This window comes from Phyllobates terribilis, unplaced genomic scaffold, assembly GCF_046119375.1.
Source record: "Phyllobates terribilis strain yellow unplaced genomic scaffold, ASM4611937v1 Scaffold_2__4_contigs__length_985480577, whole genome shotgun sequence".
Lineage (NCBI taxonomy): Eukaryota > Metazoa > Chordata > Amphibia > Anura > Dendrobatidae > Phyllobates > Phyllobates terribilis.
The window spans coordinates 43285401-43308574 of NW_027362762.1; the positions used below are offsets into that span (position 1 = coordinate 43285401).

Consider the following 23174-nt stretch of genomic DNA (forward strand, 5'->3'; position numbering starts at 1 on the left):
TTGGGAGTTAAGTTTGTTGGTCGACTACTCCTGGGAAGGCTAATATTAGTCTTGAATTTTGTTTCATTTCTACGCAATCTGTCTGACTGTGGAATAGTGGTGTCCAAATTCTTTAGAGATCGTTTTTTCAGCCTGATGAACATCAAGAATGCTTCTTCTGATGTCCTCAGAAATTTCATTTGAGGATGTGCATCACGGCATAAACAAACAGACATTATGAAGATCACACATTGACAAATCAGTGTTCTTAAAATAAAACTGACAGAAAAAAAACTGACCAGCATATCCGAGTGTGAACAGGTGCAAGCCAGGACAACCAAGTCGATAAAGCTAAGAAAAAAATAGCTACACTCTGAAATGCTAAAAACAATGAATTTAGAAATTTGGAACCTATTTTGTATGGCAGTAATGCAGTTCCAGTTTTCAAAATTTTTAGCATTTCAGAGTGCAGCTATTTTTTCTTAGCTTTATCGACTTGGTTGTCCTGGTTTGCACCTGTTCACACATGGTTGGATGTGCCGGTCAGTTTTTTCTGTTTGTAATAAACTCCTCCTGACCTGAGCACTCCTACACCCATCAGTCTAAGGCAGTTTTAATTAGCTGGAACCTACCTGCCCTATAAACTGTAGGCTTTTCAGCCCAGGAGAGGCATCGTATTAGGTTAGGTTCCCAACAATAACTTATGCCTTGTCGATGGCTATTGGATTCTCAAGAATTTGCCAATTTTTATGCGAAGTACCTTCATTTTTTTTCTGTAGCGATATTGCAGTTCTAATTTTTTTATATTTCAGATTTGCATAATATAGTATTTATTTACCTATTTTCTATGGCAGTAGTGTAGTTCCAATTTTCTAAATTCATGGTTTTTAGCGCTTTAAATAAAACAGGTCGCCCACTCACACCTGATTGTCATCCCATTGATAGAAAACACCAGACTGGTTCACATAATTTTTGCCACTTGCAGACTTAGATATTGGATCATTTTTTTCCTCATTTAAAAAAAATAAATAAAAAGTCTAATATTTTGGACTCATTTCTTTAAACTGGTTCTCTTTACTTGTGTGAAAAATCAGATGCAGGTCAAATTTTTGCAGAAAATTCTGAAAATATCACAAACTTTGAAGCACCACTGTAAGTGACAGCACCAGATTTTCCAATGGGACTCCGGAGCTCCAAGTAGATCACTGGTCCCTTGCCAAGTTTTACCCCATGGCTTGATCTCAGAGCTCAGTCTTTGGACTGTTCGTGGAACTGGAGGGTATCAAAAAGATTATTATCAGAAGAATATGTGTAGCACCCTGAGGATTCGGCTGCTACAGGGGTATTGCACCTCAAGCCAGAGGTGTGGTATTCCACTCCCGGGTAAGGATGGAGTGTGGAACTGAGCTCAGTAGGCTGCATGCACTACACACATCCCATTTCCGGGGGACAGACCAATGGTACTCCCACTAGAGAAATGTGCAGGTACGGCAGTGTCTGTCCTTGGCTGGAGTGGGAGGGGGGTGGAACATCCCAGTAGTGTAGGGGCAGATAGGGGGAGCAGTCTGGGTAAAGCTAGGAGCTCATTGGGTGCTGGTCACCTGAGCTCACACATAGAGGGAGTATATAAGGTGGGAACCATCTTAGATCAGGGTTTTTGTAGAGGTTTGGTCAGTCTGTCAGAGTTGAGTCAGAGGAAGAGAGCAGAGGAGAAGAGCAGCTCCAAGGCCCAGAGAGAGAGAGGAGAAAGAAGGACCCAGTGGGGGAGAAGAGAGAACTCCAAGAACCCAAGATTAGATCAGAGGGTGAAGAGTTGGCACAAGGGTACCGGATCCCAAGCTGGTGGAGGGCACTAATCCTCAGCCAGAGACCGGAGGTCGTGGGCAGGATCTGCCACGACCACCCACTAAATCCACCCGGAAGGCAGACCAGGAATAGGGTCAGGGAACCCAGAGACAAGGGTTTACCAACAAGAGGCCCGAGGGAGCCGGACTTAGGTGGATCCCTGGTGGGGAAGGCCAGAGAGAAGGAACGTCAGAAAGGGAGCTCAGGATCACGCTCCAGAATTACTTGGGAGTTGGCCGAGTCCAGGACCTGGTGGACGCAGCACGGCTCGGGCGGTCACTCAAGGCCGGAGTGACCAGAACAACAGCAGTAAGTAAAGACCCTGAACTGCACAGCCCGACTCTGAGTCTCATTACCATCCTCCCTGCACCTCCACAACCACCATCCTCTACACCTGACCCCCTGAGGCTATACCCCTCCCGTTGGGGGTTATACTATCTGAGCTGCACACACATCACCAGCCTCAGCGGACCCTGCTGCAGCGGCGGCCGTATTGACCGCAATTCAACGGGTGGCGTAGTCGACACTAAAGAACATCCAGTAACATCTATAAGGACTGCCACACACTGAGCTTGACACCCTGGGCACGGACCGGGTCACCGCCACTCGGAGACTACAACCCCCATCTGATCCGGCTCCAGGTATCCCCCAAACAACACTGGCCCAGGGGGCGCGTCATATGTACCCAGGTCAGTTCCCTACTGCTACACTGTCAGTGCCCTGCCATGTCCAGTGATCTGTGTTGCCTACAGTTCCTCACTTTGGTCGTCTCACGTAAGAAAGTTACTGTACACATAGTAAAAGCATAAAAAAACTGTTTATATAATAAAAAAACCCATATATAGCAATGTTATATCAGATTATAGATGACTTCCACCCATTTTAAGACTTTAACCTGAACCTCCAAACCAGAAAGTACAAAATTGGATCTAGGCAGCTGTTGACGCTGGCCAGTGGTCGCGTAGACTTGTAGGCTGCATTGACCACATTTAAAGTAGGACACGGGGCAAGGTCTACTTTACGATAGTAGTAATACAAAGTCCTGGTGACGTGAAATGGCAAGAAACTTATGATGAAGACCAACATTACTGTGATGATCATCTTGATAGACTTCTTCTTGGACTCGGTAGTCTGAGTCGAGCTCTCCATTGGTTGGATGAGCACGTAGATCATGTAGCAATAGCTAATAATGAGGATGGTGAAGGGGACACAGAAGAGTGTGGCCAAGTTGACGGTGCTGTAGATGACAAATTGATCAAAAAGTTCAATATTGGAGGTGTCATGGCACACCGTGCTATTACCACTCATACTGGTGGAGACAAAATAAAACATAGGTGATTGCATCGCAATTACGACAACCCAAATACACACTGAGACTATCCTGGCGTAACGGATTTTCCCCCATTGAAGGAACTGCAAGGGGTAACATACGGCCAGGAATCGGTAAATGCTGATACACAGTAAGAAGAGGATGCTGCAGTACAGGCTGGTGTAGAAGAGGAAGCGGACAATCTTACAGAAGGCTTCGCTGAAAGGCCAGTCGTTGGCTTTGGAGTAATAATATGCCAAGAAAGGCAAAGACAAGACATACAACAAGTCCGAGAGCGCCAGGTTAAACATAAAAATGTTGACCACTTTCCACGGTCGGATCCGAAATATGAAAATGTAGAGGGCGAGAACGTTGAGTATGAATCCGAAGACAAATACAATTCCATAAGACACGGGGAGAAGGATGTACTTGAAGTCTTCATCAAATATACATCTGTAGGTCAAGTTTTCTGTGTCATCCATGGATTAAGAAAAGACACTGTAAGAGTTAACAAGAAAGAACATTATAGAAAATGTACACATCAAACTGTTTTACAAGTTCTAGAAAGCTCTTTGAACAGCAAGGTCAATACTTGTGGCATAGAACTCAACCCAACATAACATTGTCTATATAGCATATCCTTCCCAATTTAAAAGTAATAAGAGTAATAAAAAGAAGAGTAGATATGACTCCTGTATTCCTTGCATTTCCCTTTTCAAATATGTCAGTGTCCCCCCAGAAAGCTGCCATAAATAGATTTACCCCAAACCCTCTGCTTATTCCTTCAAATAAAATCAAGGCATTATTAATGCACTAAACGAGGGAGCAAAATATGGAGATGTCTTGTACAATAAATATGGGAATCTCCAAATAAAATATGCACAAACTTCAGAAATATGTGACATGGGTCACTAGATGCATTTATCAGAGTATGTAGCATCATTACATTTAGTTACTGGTCTAGGGGTGTGTTTGGACCCCATTACAGCACCCCTGCTTATTTTAAAAAAACTTATTACATAGCTATAAACAAAATAACTTTTTAAGTATGGTGTACAATAAACCCCCAGACACTCACCTTTAAATCATTTAATAGGATGTGGCAGGATTATAGAGCGCCAGTTTTGTTGCTTTCATCTTTTTCAATGTGAGTACATTTCTGATCAGGAAGCAATAGAGAGACACATAAGACAACGTGTTAGATAATATTACAGTTTTAACTGAAATGTAACTGTTAGTGGCTGCTTACTTCCAGAAACAGTGCCACATTTAATCACAGAATTTGTTTGGTATTGCAGCCCATTCAGTTCAATGACGCTGAGCTGCATTACAACGCAATGACACAGCCATGGGAGAAAACAGCCATGTTTTTCTAATCCTAGTCAATCCCTTTGGCACTAGCCACTCCACGTAGCACTGTTCTGGGCTTACATGGCTTTGACCCCTATACAGGTATCTAGCATTCAGTGAAGTAGCTGATGACCACTGAAAAAGGCTAAAGGAGAACACCAAACACGCCGGGTCAGAACCAGAGAGCCAGCGACAAGGAGGTACCCTTATCAAATATCATTGTCAAGTGAAGCCAGAGCAGAACCAGAGAGTCAAGGACAGAATCTGACCCATGAAGTTAAGCGTAAGACATAAGGAATGGGCAGGGAGTGGTCAGGCAGTCCTAGAACAAACCTGAATAGGCATCCAGGGGGTTAATCTGGAGAATGGTCAGGAAGATAGCAAGGTCAGAACAGAGAGGAGCCATCCAGAAGTGAACAATGTAGTATCCAAACGTATACAATAGGGAATTTAAGTATAGCTTCAGGAACACTAATTGGCCATCTATCTTGTCTATTCATTGGTCCTTTGATCAGACTCACCACCTAATTGGAGTGATCAATAATAATCCTGCCTGTTTTTTTTTTTCCCCCAGGAACAGTGCCACACATGTCCAGTGGTTGGGTTTGGTATTACAGCTCATCTGTGTGAAAGTTGTTGAGCTGTAAAACTACTCACGACCTGCGTCTATGCAGGCGATTAGAATAATGGCGGCGACTTTAAATTTCACTTCCACTTTTAGACTCGTTTGACAATTTAAATTCACACAAAACATTATGTAATTTTGCTAATTCACCACTTCCCATGTCCGATCTTAAGTTACATCACGTCTTAGAGTCTGGTCACATGCAAAGCTGCAGTCACAACACTTATGAGACTTCAGCCAAAAACTAGTGAGGGACTGTGGGAAAATCTGAGGTGCTCAGCCTGAGAGCTAACAGGAAAGCAGCAGAGCTGGGAAGGTGGGTCCAATCTGCCATTGTTCTGCAGCCCTGATGATAAATGTGATATTCATTCATCCAAAATTATTCCATAAATGAAATCCACCCTGGAATTTCACCAGATGTCTGATCCATGTGCGGCCGTATCTATGCGGTTCTCCCCGCTCAGTACCATTCCACACCCGCAGCGGCACCGGCTTCCAGTTACTATTTACATGTCACTGGTTATTATGTTGTATTGTATCTGATTATTTATATACATTATCTGAAACTCCTCCACCTACTAATCTGCTGATAGCACCGAGATACCGAGCGCGGAGCAGTGAGAGGCGCAGCGGCCCGACACCTGCACAGCGCAGCGGCACCGCACAAGGTAAGACGCTTTATAGGATTATTGTTGTGTTGTCGGGATCATTTTATGTCTTCAAGGAGAGTTTTTAATTTTTTATTTTCTTTTTTGACCGCTTGGAGTAAAGTTCATATGAGTGACCCCACACAGTAGAGGATTAGATACACAGCTCAGCAGACAGTATCACACAGGATAGGATTAGATACACAGCTCAGCAGACAGTATCACACAGGAGAGGATTAGATACACTGCTCAGCAGACAGTATCTCACAGGAGAGGATTAGATACATGGCTCAGCAGACAGTATCACACAGCATAGGATTAGATACACGGCTCAGCAGACAGTATCATACAGGATAGGATTAGATACACGGCTCAGCAGACAGTATCACACAGGAGAGGATTAGATACACGGCTCAGCAGACAGTATCACACAGGATAGGATTAGATACACGGCTCAGCAGACAGTGTCACACAGGATATGATTAGATACACGGCTCAGCAGACAGTATCACACAGGAGAGGATTAGATACACAGCTCAGCAGACGGTATCACACAGCATAGGATTAGATACACGGCTCAGCAGACAGTATCACACAGGATAGGATTAGATACACGGCTCAGCAGACAGTATCACACAGGATAGGATTAGATACACGGCTCAGCAGACAGTATCACACAGGATAGGATTAGATACACGGCTCAGCAGACAGTATCACACAGGAGAGGATTAGATACACAGCTCAGCAGACAGTATCACACAGGATAGGATTAGATACACGGCTCAGCAGACAGTATCACACAGGAGAGGATTAGATACACAGCTCAGCAGACAGTATCACACAGGATAGGATTAGATACACGGCTCAGCAGACAGTATCACACAGGAGAGGATTAGATACACGGCTCAGCTGACAGTATCACACAGGATAGGATTAGATACACGGCTCAGCAGACGGTATCACACAGGATACGATTAGATACACGGCTCAGCAGACAGTATCACACAGGAGAGGATTAGATACACGGCTCAGCAGACAGTATCACACAGGATAGGATTAGATACACGGCTCAGCAGACAGTATCACACAGGATAGGATTAGATACACGGCTCAGCAGACAGTATCACACAGGAGAGGATTAGATACACAGCTCAGCAGACAGTATCACACAGGATAGGATTAGATACACGGCTCAGCAGACAGTATCACACAGGATAGGATTAGATACACAGCTCAGCAGACAGTATCACACCGGATAGGATTAGATACACGGCTCAGCAGATAGTATCACACAGGAGAGGATTAGATACACGGCTCAGCAGACAGTATCACACAGGATAGGATTAGATACACAGCTCAGCAGACGGTATCACACAGGATAGGATTAGATACTCAGCTCAGCAGACAGTATCACACAGGATAGGATTAGATACACGGCTCCGCAGACATTATTACATGATAGGATTAGATACACGGCTCAGTATCTGTACATCAGGTTTGGAAACCTTTGTGATGTAAGAAGCCGCTTCCCCCATTTATACAACCTGCAGAGTAACAGACGTCTGCAGAGCATTACATCCCCAGTATCTGCTGATAGGAAACACTGGTTTTCTTTTTGCCTTCTGGTCACATAAGTAGTGATGTAGCAGAGCTGAGTTTGTTATTGCAAAGAGCTAAGTTTGCCAGGTGTAGCAGTGCTTTGTTTGCCAGGTGTAGCAGTGCTTTGTTTGTCAGCTGTTGCAGAACTCATTAGGTCCAATGTGGGAAATCTGCAGAGCTGCTTGTGAAATCACTTTATCAGATGAAGCAGAGCTGTGATTGTCACATGCTATTGGAGATATCAGAAATGAGCATGGTTGAGTTTGTCAAGCTTTGCAGAATTGAGTTGTGTTTGTTAGATGCAGCCAAGAGAAACTTAAGCAGAGGTTAATGTTTAAAATGCAGCAGAGCTGGTTTTGTTAGGTGTAGTGAAACTGAGCTTGTTGGGACTTGATCTGCTGAGTGATGTCTCCACTTCCACAGATGTAAATATACATAGTGTTAAACTGCTTCTGTCTTTCTCATGCAGCAGAGCTGAATTTGTCCTCAAGTTTATTTTACGTACGAATCTTGTGTGCGGTTACATAGTAACCTTACGGTATGTTCTATCACGCATTGAATGTGTAAAGACTTAAATGACAAACTCAGCTCTGCTACATCCGTATACACCGCATGTGAGAAAAGCTGGGACTGCGCTAACGCGTAAAGTGCTGCGACCATAGATGAGCAGCGGCGCCCCCTAAACCGCTGCATTCATTGCACTCACCTTCCATCCCGCCGCTCCGCAATTAATGAACTTTCACAAAGTTTTGCAGCTCACAACAAACAGAGAAGTTGATCATTCACCTCATTAAGTTGAATCACAGGTTCATGTCTCCACCTTCTGTGTCTATTTGAGGATGTGATGCTGCAATATATAATGGAGCCGACACTGACACCTAAAACCACAGCAGAACATGGAGCCCAGAGAGGGAGAATCCAGCCACAATGTACCACTGTCACTGACAACATGGGAACATCACAACAGCCCCGGGGTAATAATGACACAGTGTGCGGAAAGTGGAAATCCACCAGAATGTACCATACTGGAAAATCAATGGAAGCAGAATAGTGAGTGCAGCTCTGGAGTATAATACAGGATGTAACTCAGGATCAGTAATGTAATGTATGTACACAGTGACTGCACCAGCAGAATAGTGAGTGCAGCTCTGGAGTATAATACAGGATGTAACTCAGGATCAGTAATGTAATGTATGTACACAGTGAATGCACCAGCAGAATAGTGAGTGCAGCTCTGGAGTATAATACAGAATGTAACTCAGGATCAGTAATGTAATGTATGTACACAGTGACTGTACCACCAGAATAGTGAGTGCAGCTCTGGAGTATAATACAGGATGTAACTCAGGATCAGTAATGTAATGTATGTACACAGTGACTGCACCAGCAGAATAGTGAGTGCAGCTCTGGAGTATAATACAGGAGGTAACTCAGGATCAGTAATGTAATGTATGTACACAGTGACTGTACCAGCAGAATAGTGAGTGCAGCTCTGGAGTATAATACAGGATGTAACTCAGGATCAGTAATGTAATGTATGTATACAGTGACTGCACCAGCAGAATAGTGAGTGCAGCTCTGGAGTATAATACAGGATGTAACTCAGGATCAGTAATGTAATGTATGTACACAGTGACTGCACCAGCAGAATAGTGAGTGCAGCTCTGGGGTATAATACAGGATGTAACTCAGGATCAGTAATGTAATGTATATACACAGTGACTGCACCAGCAGAATAGCGAGTGCAGCTCTGGAGTATAATACAGGATGTAACTCAGGATCAGTAATGTAATGTCTGTACACAGTGACTGCACCAGCAGAATAGTGAGTGCAGCTCTGGAGTATAATACAGGATGTAACTCAGGATCAGTAATGTAATGTATGTACACAGTGACTGCACCAGCAGAATAGCGAGTGCAGCTCTGGAGTATAATACAGGATGTAACTCAGGATCAGTAATGTAATGTATGTACACAGTGACTGCACCAGCAGAATAGTGAGTGCAGCTCTGGGGTATAATACAGGATGTAACTCAGGATCAGTAATGTAATGTATATACACAGTGACTGCACCAGCAGAATAGCGAGTGCAGCTCTGGAGTATAATACAGGATGTAACTCAGGATCAGTAATGTAAAGTCTGTACACAGTGACTGCACCAGCAGAATAGTGAGTGCAGCTCTGGAGTATAATACAGGATGTAACTCAGGATCAGTAATGTAATGTATGTACACAGTGACTGCACCAGCAGAATAGCGAGTGCAGCTCTGGAGTATAATACAGGATGTAACTCAGGATCAGTAATGTAATGTCTGTACACAGTGACTCCACCAGCAGAATAGTGAGTGCAGCTCTGGAGTATAATACAGGATGTAACTCAGGATCAGTAATGTAATGTATGTACACAGTGACTGCACCAGCAGAATAGCGAGTGCAGCTCTGGAGTATAATACAGGATGTAACTCAGGATCAGTAATGTAATGTATGTACACAGTGACTGCACCAGCAGAATAGTGAGTGCAGCTCTGGAGTATAATACAGGATGTAACTCAGGATCAGTAATGTAATGTATGTACACAGTGACTGCACCAGCAGAATAGTGAGCGCAGCTCTGGAGTATAATACAGGATGTAACTCAGGATCAGTAATGTAATGTATGTACACAGTGACTGCACAAGCAGAATAGTGAGTGCAGCTCTGGAGTATAATACAGGATGTAACTCAAGATCAGTAATGTAATGTATGTACACAGTGACTGCACCAGCAGAATAGTGAGTGCAGCTCTGGAGTATAATACAGGATGTAACTCAGGATCAGTAATGTAATGTATGTACACAGTGACTGCACCAGCAGAATAGCGAGTGCAGCTCTGGAGTATAATACAGGATGTAACTCAGGATCAGTAATGTAATGTCTGTACACAGTGACTGCACCAGCAGAATAGTGAGTGCAGCTCTGGAGTATAATACAGGATGTAACTCAGGATCAGTAATGTAATGTATGTACACAGTGACTGCACCAGCAGAATAGCGAGTGCAGCTCTGGAGTATAATACAGGATGTAACTCAGGATCAGTAATGTAATGTCTGTACACAGTTACTGCACCAGCAGAATAGTGAGTGCAGCTCTGGAGTATAATACAGGATGTAACTCAGGATCAGTAATGTAATGTATGTACACAGTGACTGCACCAGCAGAATAGTGAGTGCAGCTCTGGAGTATAATACAGGATGTAACTCAGGATCAGTAATGTAATGTATGTACACAGTGACTGCACCAGCAGAATAGTGAGCGCAGCTCTGGAGTATAATACAGGATGTAACTCAGGATCAGTAATGTAATGTATGTACACAGTGACTGTACCACCAGAATAGTGAGTGCAGCTCTGGAGTATAATACAGGATGTAACTCAGGATCAGTAATGTAATGTATGTACACAGTGACTGCACCAGCAGAATAGTGAGTGCAGCTCTGGAGTATAATACAGGAGGTAACTCAGGATCAGTAATGTAATGTATGTACACAGTGACTGTACCAGCAGAATAGTGAGTGCAGCTCTGGAGTATAATACAGGATGTAACTCAGGATCAGTAATGTAATGTATGTATACAGTGACTGCACCAGCAGAATAGTGAGTGCAGCTCTGGAGTATAATACAGGATGTAACTCAGGATCAGTAATGTAATGTATGTACACAGTGACTGCACCAGCAGAATAGTGAGTGCAGCTCTGGGGTATAATACAGGATGTAACTCAGGATCAGTAATGTAATGTATATACACAGTGACTGCACCAGCAGAATAGCGAGTGCAGCTCTGGAGTATAATACAGGATGTAACTCAGGATCAGTAATGTAATGTCTGTACACAGTGACTGCACCAGCAGAATAGTGAGTGCAGCTCTGGAGTATAATACAGGATGTAACTCAGGATCAGTAATGTAATGTATGTACACAGTGACTGCACCAGCAGAATAGCGAGTGCAGCTCTGGAGTATAATACAGGATGTAACTCAGGATCAGTAATGTAATGTCTGTACACAGTGACTGCACCAGCAGAATAGTGAGTGCAGTTCTGGAGTATAATACAGGATGTAACTCAGGATCAGTAATGTAATGTATGTACACAGTGACTGCACCAGCAGAATAGTGAGTGCAGCTCTGGGGTATAATACAGGATGTAACTCAGGATCAGTAATGTAATGTATATACACAGTGACTGCACCAGCAGAATAGCGAGTGCAGCTCTGGAGTATAATACAGGATGTAACTCAGGATCAGTAATGTAAAGTCTGTACACAGTGACTGCACCAGCAGAATAGTGAGTGCAGCTCTGGAGTATAATACAGGATGTAACTCAGGATCAGTAATGTAATGTATGTACACAGTGACTGCACCAGCAGAATAGCGAGTGCAGCTCTGGAGTATAATACAGGATGTAACTCAGGATCAGTAATGTAATGTCTGTACACAGTGACTCCACCAGCAGAATAGTGAGTGCAGCTCTGGAGTATAATACAGGATGTAACTCAGGATCAGTAATGTAATGTATGTACACAGTGACTGCACCAGCAGAATAGCGAGTGCAGCTCTGGAGTATAATACAGGATGTAACTCAGGATCAGTAATGTAATGTATGTACACAGTGACTGCACCAGCAGAATAGTGAGTGCAGCTCTGGAGTATAATACAGGATGTAACTCAGGATCAGTAATGTAATGTATGTACACAGTGACTGCACCAGCAGAATAGTGAGCGCAGCTCTGGAGTATAATACAGGATGTAACTCAGGATCAGTAATGTAATGTATGTACACAGTGACTGCACAAGCAGAATAGTGAGTGCAGCTCTGGAGTATAATACAGGATGTAACTCAGGATCAGTAATGTAATGTATGTACACAGTGACTGCACCAGCAGAATAGTGAGTGCAGCTCTGGAGTATAATACAGGATGTAGCTCAGGATCAGTAATGTAATGTATATACACAGTGACTGCACCAGCAGAATAGCGAGTGCAGCTCTGGAGTATAATACAGGATGTAACTCAGGATCAGTAATGTAATGTCTGTACACAGTGACTGCACCAGCAGAATAGTGAGTGCAGCTCTGGAGTATAATACAGGATGTAACTCAGGATCAGTAATGTAATGTATGTACACAGTGACTGCACCAGCAGAATAGCGAGTGCAGCTCTGGAGTATAATACAGGATGTAACTCAGGATCAGTAATGTAATGTCTGTACACAGTTACTGCACCAGCAGAATAGTGAGTGCAGCTCTGGAGTATAATACAGGATGTAACTCAGGATCAGTAATGTAATGTATGTACACAGTGACTGCACCAGCAGAATAGTGAGTGCAGCTCTGGAGTATAATACAGGATGTAACTCAGGATCAGTAATGTAATGTATGTACACAGTGACTGCACCAGCAGAATAGTGAGCGCAGCTCTGGAGTATAATACAGGATGTAACTCAGGATCAGTAATGTAATGTATGTACACAGTGACTGCACAAGCAGAATAGTGAGTGCAGCTCTGGAGTATAATACAGGATGTAACTCAGGATCAGTAATGTAATGTATGTACACAGTGACTGCACAAGCAGAATAGTGAGTGCAGCTCTGGAGTATAATACAGGATGTAACTCAGGATCAGTAATGTAATATATGTATACAGTGACTGCACCAGCAGAATAGTGAGTGCAGCTCTGGAGTATAATACAGGATGTAACTCAGGATCAGTAATGTAATGTATGTACACAGTGACAGCACCAGCAGAATAGTGAGTGCAGCTCTGGAGTATAATACAGGATGTAACTCAGGATCAGTAATGTAATGTATGTACACAGTGACTGCACCAGCAGAACAGTGAGTGCAGCTCTGGAGTATAATACAGGATGTAACTCAGGATCAGTAATGTAATGTATGTATACAGTGACTGCACCAGCAGAATAGTGAGTGCAGCTCTGGAGTATAATACAGGATGTAACTCAGGATCAGTAATGTAATGTATGTACACAGTGACTGCACCAGAAGAATAGTGAGTGCAGCTCTAGAGGATAATACAGGATGTAACTCAGGATCAGTAATGTAATATATGTATACAGTGACTGCACCAGCAGAATAGTGAGTGCAGCTCTGGAGTATAATACAGGATGTAACTCAGGATCAGTAATGTAATATATGTATACAGTGACTGCACCAGCAGAATAGTGAGTGCAGCTCTGGAGTATAATACAGGATGCAACTCAGGATCAGTATTGTAATGTATGTACGCAGTGACTGCACCAGCAGAATAGTGAGTGCAGCTCTGGAGTATAATACAGGAGGTAACTCAGGATCAGTACAGGATCAGTAATGTAATGTATGTACACAGTGACTGCACCAGCAGAATAGTGAGTGCAGCTCTGGAGTATAATACAGTCGGTTATTAAGGGATAATACAGGATTAGTAAGGTAAGCTCTGTGTAGCCTCAGAAGTGGAGGATCGGGTGGTGTTATATGTAGGGTGTGCTACGTTGTATATATAAGCCTTTATTATTAACGGTTTCAGATAATGTTTGACAATCAAGCTAAGAGGAGACTGGCAAACAAATCTCCACCTGTGCATTTATCGCTCTCGCTAAGATCTCACTTGTACAGCAGCAGAGCCAAGAAAATATTCCAGGAGAAATGGAGGAACAGGAGGAGGAATAGTAGACGTCTTGTGGCTTCTGGCAATGACCATGGGAACTTGGAGTTCAGTAAGGAAGAGATCAGTGATTCTGAAGTGACGCATTCAAGTGTATTGAGCGAAATCTAAGACGGAACCTAATGCTTCTATGTAACTGTCGAAGTAGAGGAATAAATAGGACGTTAGATCTTCATAATAAGGTGGCGGAATCGTCGCTGAGATTTCTTGGAAGAGTTGGTCGATCGTTTTAGGAGCCTCCTGGTATTTGTTTCACTCTATCAGATGAGAACTTATATAATGATCCCTGTGGCCCAGAAAAATATAAACTGGAATTTCCATTCCAATTGTAGTTCAGGTTGAGCAATCGTAATGACCCGGAGACGTGAGAAGAGGAAGCGAGGAGGCTGTAAATCCTGCAGGACCGGCAGCAGATAGTTCTCTGTCCTGCAGCCGCGGCGTACGGACGCCTTTGAGGGAGTTTTTTACTTTTATTCTTGGCTATAAAGCCCTTTAGCAATAGCGTTTTGTTCAAAATGTTTTACCTTTTGTCGTCTACATCCTCTATGTATCTCAGTACATAGCAAAATGGTGCATAAGTCCCTAGTGAATCATGAGGGAGCTTGATCCCAGGTATGTAACTCTTGTCGCTCTTCTTAGCTGATATATGACCACATCGCAGCTCAACTTTGATTTGGTCATCATATATCGGCTTAGAGAATGGAGCAGAAGAAGCAACGTAAGAGTTACAGAGCAGTGAACGAGCTCACTGACACCTCATCGTTGGCTCATTCTGCAGTCTCGTATGTACTGTCATACATAGAGGATGAAGAAGACAAACGGCACAAAAGGTTTAGAATAAGGAAACTTGTAGGGGTTTTTTAAATGTTGCAGGCACATTACATGCCAGCAGATCAGGGGGAATTCTGGTCCTAAGACCCCACTGATCAGTGACTCAACCAACAGAATAGTGAGTGCAGCTCTGGAGTATAATACAGGATGTAACTCAGGATCAGTAATGCAATGTATGTACACAGTGACTGCACCAGCAGAATAGTGAGTGCTGCTCTGGAGTATAATACAGAATGTAACTCAGGATCAGTACAGGATCAGTAATGTAATGTATGTACACAGTGACTGCACCAGCAGAATAGTGAGTGCAGCTCTGGAGTATAATACAGGATGTAACTCAGGATCAGTACAGGATCAGTAATGTAATGTATGTACACTGTAAAGCCAGCGCCTCTGCCTTCTGCCTCCCTTCCCCGGCAGAGACGCCGACTCTCTCACCGTCGCGGCCCCTGACCGGAATGTCCCGCTCCTCCTTCCTCTCCCTGCTTTGATGCTGCCCTGGGTACGAGCACACACAGGAGATTGCTAAAGGTAAATGTAAAGCAATCATTCCATTAATCACATCAGTATCTCAGGGACCTCAAGCCATCGTTCTCCCTGACACTAAGCCCATTGCGTGGATGGGGATAGAAGACCCAGGGGAGCTATCACCACAGAGGGGTCTCACATGCAATCCAAAGTGATGGGCTTCTGGAATATTCTTCATTCTTTGAGCTAAAAGCAAATGTTTAATGGGGGTGTGTGAACACTTCTGCCCATTCAGGGGTCTGATCCCAGGGAGGAAGGAATAAGCCACATGTTTAGTCAGAGAGTGTGGCATGACGTCGAAGGGAGAGGATCTAGGCTGAGGTCCTGGAGCCATGGATGGATGGGATATGGAGTTAAGAGATCTATTGCCGACTGGGCTGGATAGACATGTTACAGTTACTTTCTTAAGGCCTGTTGCTACTGTATACCTGCGCTTCTATCGTTTTATCTGTCGCCTGGAGGACAGTGGAATATGACTGCAGACTATACTAGCTGGAGATATGAAATCTGTGGACCAACCAAAAGTTGGGAGACAGTGAGTATCGCCTGGTACAAAGTCAGTGGATCCCCAGGGAGGGGATCTTGTGAACTGGGGGCAATGTATTTTTGCCTTTTATCGGGAGTTGTTGTAAAACCATAGATGTAAGGAATAACAAATAGTTGCATTGTTAACCTGCCTAGGTGATTATTACAACCCACAACCTCATATCCTCACGGTCGCGTAGAAGGAACATGGCAGTCCTGAACACCTAGTCCGATTCTGCCCCAAGAACCCAGGAAACTCCAGTGCCTAGGGTCTGTTGGAGAGGCTACCTTGGGCAAAAATCACTCCTCTCCATCGCTGACTCTGACAGTATCGGTCTCCTGCGGCAACATTCATTTTGCCGAGTAGGCCTACCTGGACTCCAGTTTCGCAGGCAGTATAAAATTCCCATTCAACGTCTGCAGGATCCATTGGTGGTTTCATCGGTGGATGGAGAGCCCCTTTCTGAGACCATGTAAGTTCATTACCGAGCCGGTGGAACTTTGGATTAGGATGCTACACTCTGAGAAGATTCCCCTTTCCGTGCTGTCTGGTCTGTCCCACCCTCTGCTATTGGGTTTACCTTGGCTGCGAAAACACGAGCCTGTCCTGGACTGGAGATCTGAAGAAGTACTCCGTTGGGGACAGGAATGCCACGAAACCTGTTTAGTCCCCATTTGTCCAGCTCGTCCTCTGGCTACTCCATCTAACCTCCCTGACTTTCCGGCACCGTATTCGATGTATGCTGACGTCTTTGACAAGAAGGAGGCGGAGACCCTACCGCCTGATATTCATCAGTGAACTAAAATCCCGGCACTCACATGTTTTCAATGCTTCTTTAATGGACAACCACAGAAGACGTTTCAGCCCATCCCGAGCTTTTATCAATTGATAAAGAAGCATTGAAAACATATGTGAGTGCCGGGATTTTACTTCATTGATGAATATTCTGATTTTCCACCTGCACCATCTTTCTCAGAACGGAGTGCTGACCATTTCTACTGGTTTTGTCCTACCACCTCATAGACCGTACGACTGTCCTATTGATCTACTACCAGGCACATCCCCTCCACGAGGTCGAATCTACCCCCTGTTGCAGGCCGACACCTGAGCCAGGTCCGAATATATCAAAGAGAATCTGGCTAGGGAATTTATCCAGAAATCTTCCTCCCCGGCTGGAGCCGGATTCTTCTTTGTAAAGAAGGATGGTTTGCTTCGACCCTGCATCAACTATAGGAGACGAAATCAATTAACGATAAAAAATAAATACCCTCTGCCTCTCCTCTCTGAGCTGTTAAAGGCTCCAGAGTCTTCACGCCTTTAAAGGCTCCAGAGTCTTCGCGCCTTTAAAGGCTCCAGAGTCTTCGCGCCTTTAAAGGCTCCAGAGTCTTCGCGCCTTTAAAGGCTCCAGAGTCTTCGCGCCTTTAAAGGCTCCAGAGTCTTCGGGCCTTTAAAGGCTCCAGAGTCTTCACGCCTTTAAAGGCTCCAGAGTCTTCACGCCTTTAAAGGCTCCAGAGTCTTCGCGCCTTTAAAGGCTCCAGAGTCTTCACGCCTTGTTTACACAAGGGATCTTGTTTACACGTGTGTCTTAGTGTATTTGGACCATATCTTGGCGTTCTACCCCAATCTGCCTTCACACCGTAGAGATGTTCGCTAGGTTCTGCAGAGGCTTAGGAACAACAGTCAGTTGAAAAGTGCGTTTTTGAGCAGACTTCTCTTCCATTTCTAGGATACATAATCTCCGAGACTGGTCTGAAAATGTATCCCGAAAAAGTGTCTGCCGTGCTGAAGTGGCCCCATCCAAACAGTCTTAAAGCCATCCAGCGGTTTCTCGGATTCGCAAATTACTACCGCCAGTTCATCCCCAGCTTCTCTTCTCGGACTGCTCCTACCTCTGCCCTGACCCACAAGGGGGCCAACCCCAAGATATGAACCCTGGAAGCTCAAAGCGCTTTTGTATCTTTGAAGCAGGCCTTCTCCTGTGCTGCTTCGCCCAGGCAATAATAAACAGTTCTTTCTGGAGGTGGATGCTTCTTCATCAGTGGCTGGAGCCGTCCTCACCCAGAAGTCCTCATCCGGCCGCACGGTGACTTGTTTTTTTCTTTTCTAAGATCTTTTCTGCTCCAGAATGCAATTACTGTATTGGCGACCGGGAATTGCTTGCAATAAAAATGGCGCTGGAGGAGTGGTGGTTCTTGTTGGAAGGGGCTATACATCCGGTGGTTATCTACATGGACCACAAGAATCTAGCCTATCTGCAGTCTGCACAACGACTTAACCCACGAAAGGCTAGGTGGTTGTTGTTCTTCACACACTTCAACTTTGCTCTCCCTTTCCAGCCAGCGGAGAAGAACATCAAGACCGACACACTCTCCAGATCGCTCCTGTCTTCCGATCAGAAAGAGGAGCCTCAACATATTATTGAGCCCTTCAAAATAATTACGGTTGCCCTTTCAATTTGTCTCTCATCTTCCTTCCGGAAAGACATACGTTACCGAATCAGATAGGAAGCGGGTTCTTTTCTGGGGTCACTTGTCTAATCTGGCGGGTCATGTCGGACAGAAGAAGACGCTTCTCCTCATTTCCCGACACTATTGGTGGCCAACGCTGCACAAAGATATCACAGATTTCGTCTCTGCCAGTCGTTTACTCCCCTTGCCTGTGTCTTCGGCTTTCTGGCAGCATATTGCTATATATTTTATCACGTATCTGCCAGTGTCGGCCGGGTGTACTGTCATCTGGGTGGTTGTGGATCATTTCTCCAAGATGGCTCACTTCACCCTTCTCCTTGGTCTTCCATCAGAGCCAGTGCTTGCAGAGCAGTTTATCCTGCATATTTTTCGCCTCCATGGTCTACCGCTCCACATTGTCTATGATGGAGGTGTCCAGTTTACTTCTTGGTTCTGGAATGCCACCTGCAAGCTACTGAATGTTTCCTTGGATTTCTCATCGGCTTACCATCCACAGTCCAATGGTCAAGTGGAGAGGGTCAATCAGATCCTGACTAATTTCCTCCGGCACATTGTCAATGCTCACCACAGTGACTGGGCCGAACTCCTGCCTTGGGCCGAATTTTCTTATAATAACCATGTGAGCAAACCTTCTGACAAATCTCAGTTTTTTGTGGTCTACGGTCAACATCCTCATCCCGTTCCCGGTGTCAACCACCTCCGATATTCCTGCGGCTGATTCCCTTGTCAAGAGCTTTTCTGAAATCTGGAGTGACACCAAGTCTTCCTTATTAAAGTCCTCCGAGAGGATGAAAAGAGACGTCTGGATTCACCTCTGTTTCGTCCTGGGCATAAGGTCTGGCTGTCCTCCAAGTATGTCCGTCTCAAGGTAACATCGTATAAACTGGGTCCTCGCTTCATTGGTCCCTTCTAGGTGTTGAAACAAATGAATCCTGTAGCCTACAAACTCAAACTCCTGCCCTCCTTACGAATCCCCAATTCCTGTCTTGTGTGTCTTCTCAAACCTGTTGTCCTCAGTTGTTTCGTCAAAGACCCTGGTACCAGTCTTGCTCCAGTCTGTAATGAAGATGTTTTCAAGGTAGAGAACATTCTGTCCACCAAGAGGGTAAGAGGAAAAACCTTTTTTCTTGTGGATTGGAAGGGGTTCGGTCCTGAGGAGAGGTTTTGGGAACCTAGGGAGGACTTCCATGCCCCTCTCTTCCTGGAGAGATTTCTTGCGGGCTTGAAAAAGAGGGGGCATAAAGGGGGGGGAATTGTGACGCCGTCGTCTCTGCCTCCCTTCCCCGGCAAAGATGCCGACCCCATCACCACCGCGGCCCTCGGACGGAATGTCCTGCTCCTCCTTCCTCTTCCTTCTCTGATGCTGCTCGGGGTATGCCCACAGTACGTAGATCCCCAGGCACTGTACTTAGGACGTACGTGTAGCACCCCGAGGGCTCGGCTGCTACAGGGGTATTGCACCTCGAACCAGAGGTGTGATATTCTACTCCCGGGTAAGGATGGAGTGTGGACCAGGACTCATTTAGCTGCATGTGACGCGCCCCCTGGGCCTGTGCTGTGCAGGGGAACCCGGAACCGGGCCTGTTGTAGGATGCTGGGGGTTGTAGTCTCCGTGTGGCGGTGACCCGGTCCGTGCCCAGGGTGGTCAAACCAGTGGCAGTCTTAATGTTGTAACAAATGTCCGACTACGCCACCCGTGGATTGCGGTCATTGGGGACCGCCGCTGCGCTGCCGACCGCTGAGGCTGATGTTATATGCGCTGCCAAGAATGGGATAACTCCCCACGGGAGAAGTATTGCCTCAGGGCAGCTAGAGTAGAAGATGATGGGAGTGATGGTGTGAGCGTCCCAGTGCCAATGGTGCTGGTGTGGCGATGAACCACAGAGACATGCAGTTGCAGTTTTCAATGCTTTACTCACAGTTCTTTATCAGGTCACTTGTGCGCAGTTAGGACCGCCCGAGTCATGCTGCGTCCACCAGGTGAGGGACTCGGTCAACTCCCAGGCAATTCCAGAGCGTGACACAGGGCTCCCTTCCTTTCCTTTCTCTGGCCGTCCCCACCAGTGACCCACCTTTGTCCAGCTTCATCGGGCCTTCTGTTGGCGAAACCTCTCTCTGGTTTCCCTGACCCTATGCGGTATGCTTTCCTGGTGGATGTAGTGAGGGGTCGCACCAAGATGTGGTCACAACCTCCGGTTTTGGCTGAGGATTAGTCGCCTCCACCAATTTGGGTTCCGGTACCCTGCTCTGCCAACCCTTCACCCTGTATCTCCTCTGGGCATATTGGGTTCCTTCTGTCCTCGTGTCTCTGGGCCTTTCTCTGTGTTCCTTGCTTCCTTTCTCCTCTGTTCCAGTTCCTTTCTTACTTTCCTTTCCGTTCCTTCTCCTCTCTCTTTCTGCTGTTTCTGGCCTCCACTCCAGGCCTGCCTCTGGAGCTGGGCCCAGACTGAGCCACAGCTCCCTGTCAGCCCTCTCTGGCTGAACTCCTCTCCTTTTCTCCTCCTGACTGAACTGGCTCCTGTCCTAAGATGGTGCCCACCTTATATACCTCCCTCTAACACCCGAGCCCAGGTGACTAGCAACCAATGGGCTCCTACCTATGCCCAGAGACCCACCCCTATCTGCTCCTACACCACTGGGTGTACTTTCCCCTCCCCACTCCAGCCAGGGACAGATGCTGTCGTGCCTGCACTTCTGTGGGAGCACCGTTGAGCTGTCCCTCGGAAATGGGGTTTGTGTGGTGCATGCAGCCTACCGAGTCCTGGTCCACACTCTGTAGTGCCGGCGTCCCTGCCCTCTGCTAGGCAGGGACGCTGCTCCCCTCACCGCTCTGCCCCGTGCCCGGCGTCCGTCTCCCGCTCTGCTGTCAGCGCGCGCTCCTTCCCGGCGTCCTCCTCCCGCTCTGCTCTCAGCGCACGCTCCTTCCCGGCCCCTGTGCTTAGGGCGCGCGCGCGCTCTCCTCCTCTTAAAGGGGCCGCGCGTGCCGTCCTAAGGAGTCCCCGGCCAATGGCCGGAGGACTTCACCATATATAAGGCACCTCCTCCAAAATGGAGGTGCCCGAGCAATGTTGTTTGCACCTGTGTCTCACCTGTGCTTCAGCCCTCAGGTCCCGTTGCCAGTTACCTGCCAGTTACCTGCCAGATTCTTGCCTGATTACTTGTTACCTGCCCGCTAGTCTGAGGTCCGACGGTCTGCCTTACTAATCCTGTCAGTCTGTCTAAGGACCAGCCTGCCCGCTCACCTGGGAGCGCACTTCAGCTACCTGCCTGCTTGCCTGAGGTCCGACGGTCTGCCTTCCAACTCCTGTCAGTCTGTCTATAGACCAGCTTGCCCGCTCACCTGGGAGCGCATATCTGCTACCTGCCTGCTAGCCTACCAGGAGGCTCCGCCGTCACGTGCTGTGACCACCTGCCTGTCCAGTGACTCCTGCCCGCTCACCTGGGAGCGCTCATCTGCTACCTGTCTGCTAGCCTACCTGGAGGGTCCGCCGTCACGTGCCGTGACCATCTGCCTGTCCAGTGACTCCTGCCCGCTCACCTGGGAGCGCTCATCTGCTACCTGTCTGCTTGCCTACCCGGAGGCTCCGCCGTCACGTGCTGTGACCACCCGCCTGTCCAGAGACTTCTGCCCGCTCACCTGGGAGCGCTCATCTGTTGCCTGTCTGCTGGTCTTCCTGGAAGCTCCGCCGTCACATGCTGTGACCACCCGTTCATCCAGAGACTCTCGCCTGCTCACCTGGGAGCTCACATCTATCTTCAGCCGCCACAGGTCGTACCAACCCTATACCTAGAGACTGCCCCGGTCACTTGCCGTGACCACCAGCCCGTTCACCCAGAGACTGCCCCGGTCACTTGCCGTGACCTCCAGCCCGTTCACTCAGAGACTGTCCCGTTCACTCAGAGACTGTCCCGTTCACCTGCTGAGTCTTCCAGCCCGTCTTCCCTGGTTGCCACCCTCTCCCTTACACGGACCGCCCCCTTGTATAGTAGCTCTGAGGTTCCGCCTCCCAGACCCGTTACACACTCCATCCTTACCCGGGAGTGGAATATTACACCTCTGGTCTGAGGTGCAATACCCCTGTAGCAGCCGAGCCCTCGGGGTGCTACATTCCCCCCTGGTAAATCACAGCACGTCCTCGGGCTGGAATAGAATAAAACAATTTAAAAAAACATACAAATTTTTAAAGTGCACTCACATATAAGACATTAACCAAAAACTCATCCCTTTATGGGAGGTACTCTTTCCTTTTTAACGTTACTGGTACTCTTTTTCTTTTCTTTAACATTCTTCTGTCACTAGCTATGGTCAAAACTACCGGAACTCTTTTAGCATATAAAACATCACATGAAACATTTGCATTATTATTCTAGCAGCATATAAAACTTTTCAATATAAAACTTTTTCAAGTAAAACATTCTCGAGCCCTGGCCGCTGTACAAGTTGCGACCAGGTAAAGGTGCAACAGTCCATTTAATTCCGAGGTAGACGTTGCAGTTTCGTATAAAACCAGTAGGGGGTGCTTTAAGAAGCGCAACTATATACAAGGGTGGCCGCTCTCAGTCCTCGGCCAGTGGGGATAGGGGAACGGCTGCTCACAGTCCTCAGCCTGGTTAGGGATTAGGGGCACACAGGTAACAGTCCTTTAACTATTCCACACGAGTCCCAACGGGGACCACACTTCACTCAGCAACAGTTCCACAACAGTAAACAGTTCCTGTACCCTGACGGGTAACTATGTACAGTTTGTGTACCATCACCTTTCAGTGGCGATGTCCTC

At 46.3% G+C, this 23174-nt stretch overlaps 2 protein-coding genes across 2 annotated transcripts in view; one reads left to right on the forward strand and one right to left on the reverse strand.

Moving 5' to 3' along the window:
- Window positions 1-475: 475 nt before the first annotated feature.
- LOC141191393 (P2Y purinoceptor 2-like) lies at window positions 476-8269 on the reverse strand. Its single transcript, XM_073661309.1, has 3 exons — window positions 8061-8269; window positions 4212-4292; window positions 476-3631 (listed from the first exon to the last, which is right to left on the reverse strand). Exon 3 carries the CDS (start codon window positions 3613-3615, stop codon window positions 2707-2709), a length of 909 nt encoding a protein of 302 aa, XP_073517410.1. The 5' UTR covers window positions 3616-3631; window positions 4212-4292; window positions 8061-8269; the 3' UTR covers window positions 476-2706.
- Window positions 5575-23174, forward strand: part of FCHSD2 (FCH and double SH3 domains 2) — a 325325-nt gene continuing 307725 nt past the window's right edge. The window contains exon 1 of the mRNA XM_073661305.1: window positions 5575-5776. The gene's annotated coding sequence lies outside the window, so the exon portion shown is untranslated. The remainder of the gene's footprint in view (window positions 5777-23174) is intronic.

Coding starts and splice junctions, on each gene's coding strand:
- LOC141191393 (XM_073661309.1), bottom strand. CDS start 3,615: ATGGATGACACAGAAAACTTGACCTACAGATGTATATTTGATGAAGAC.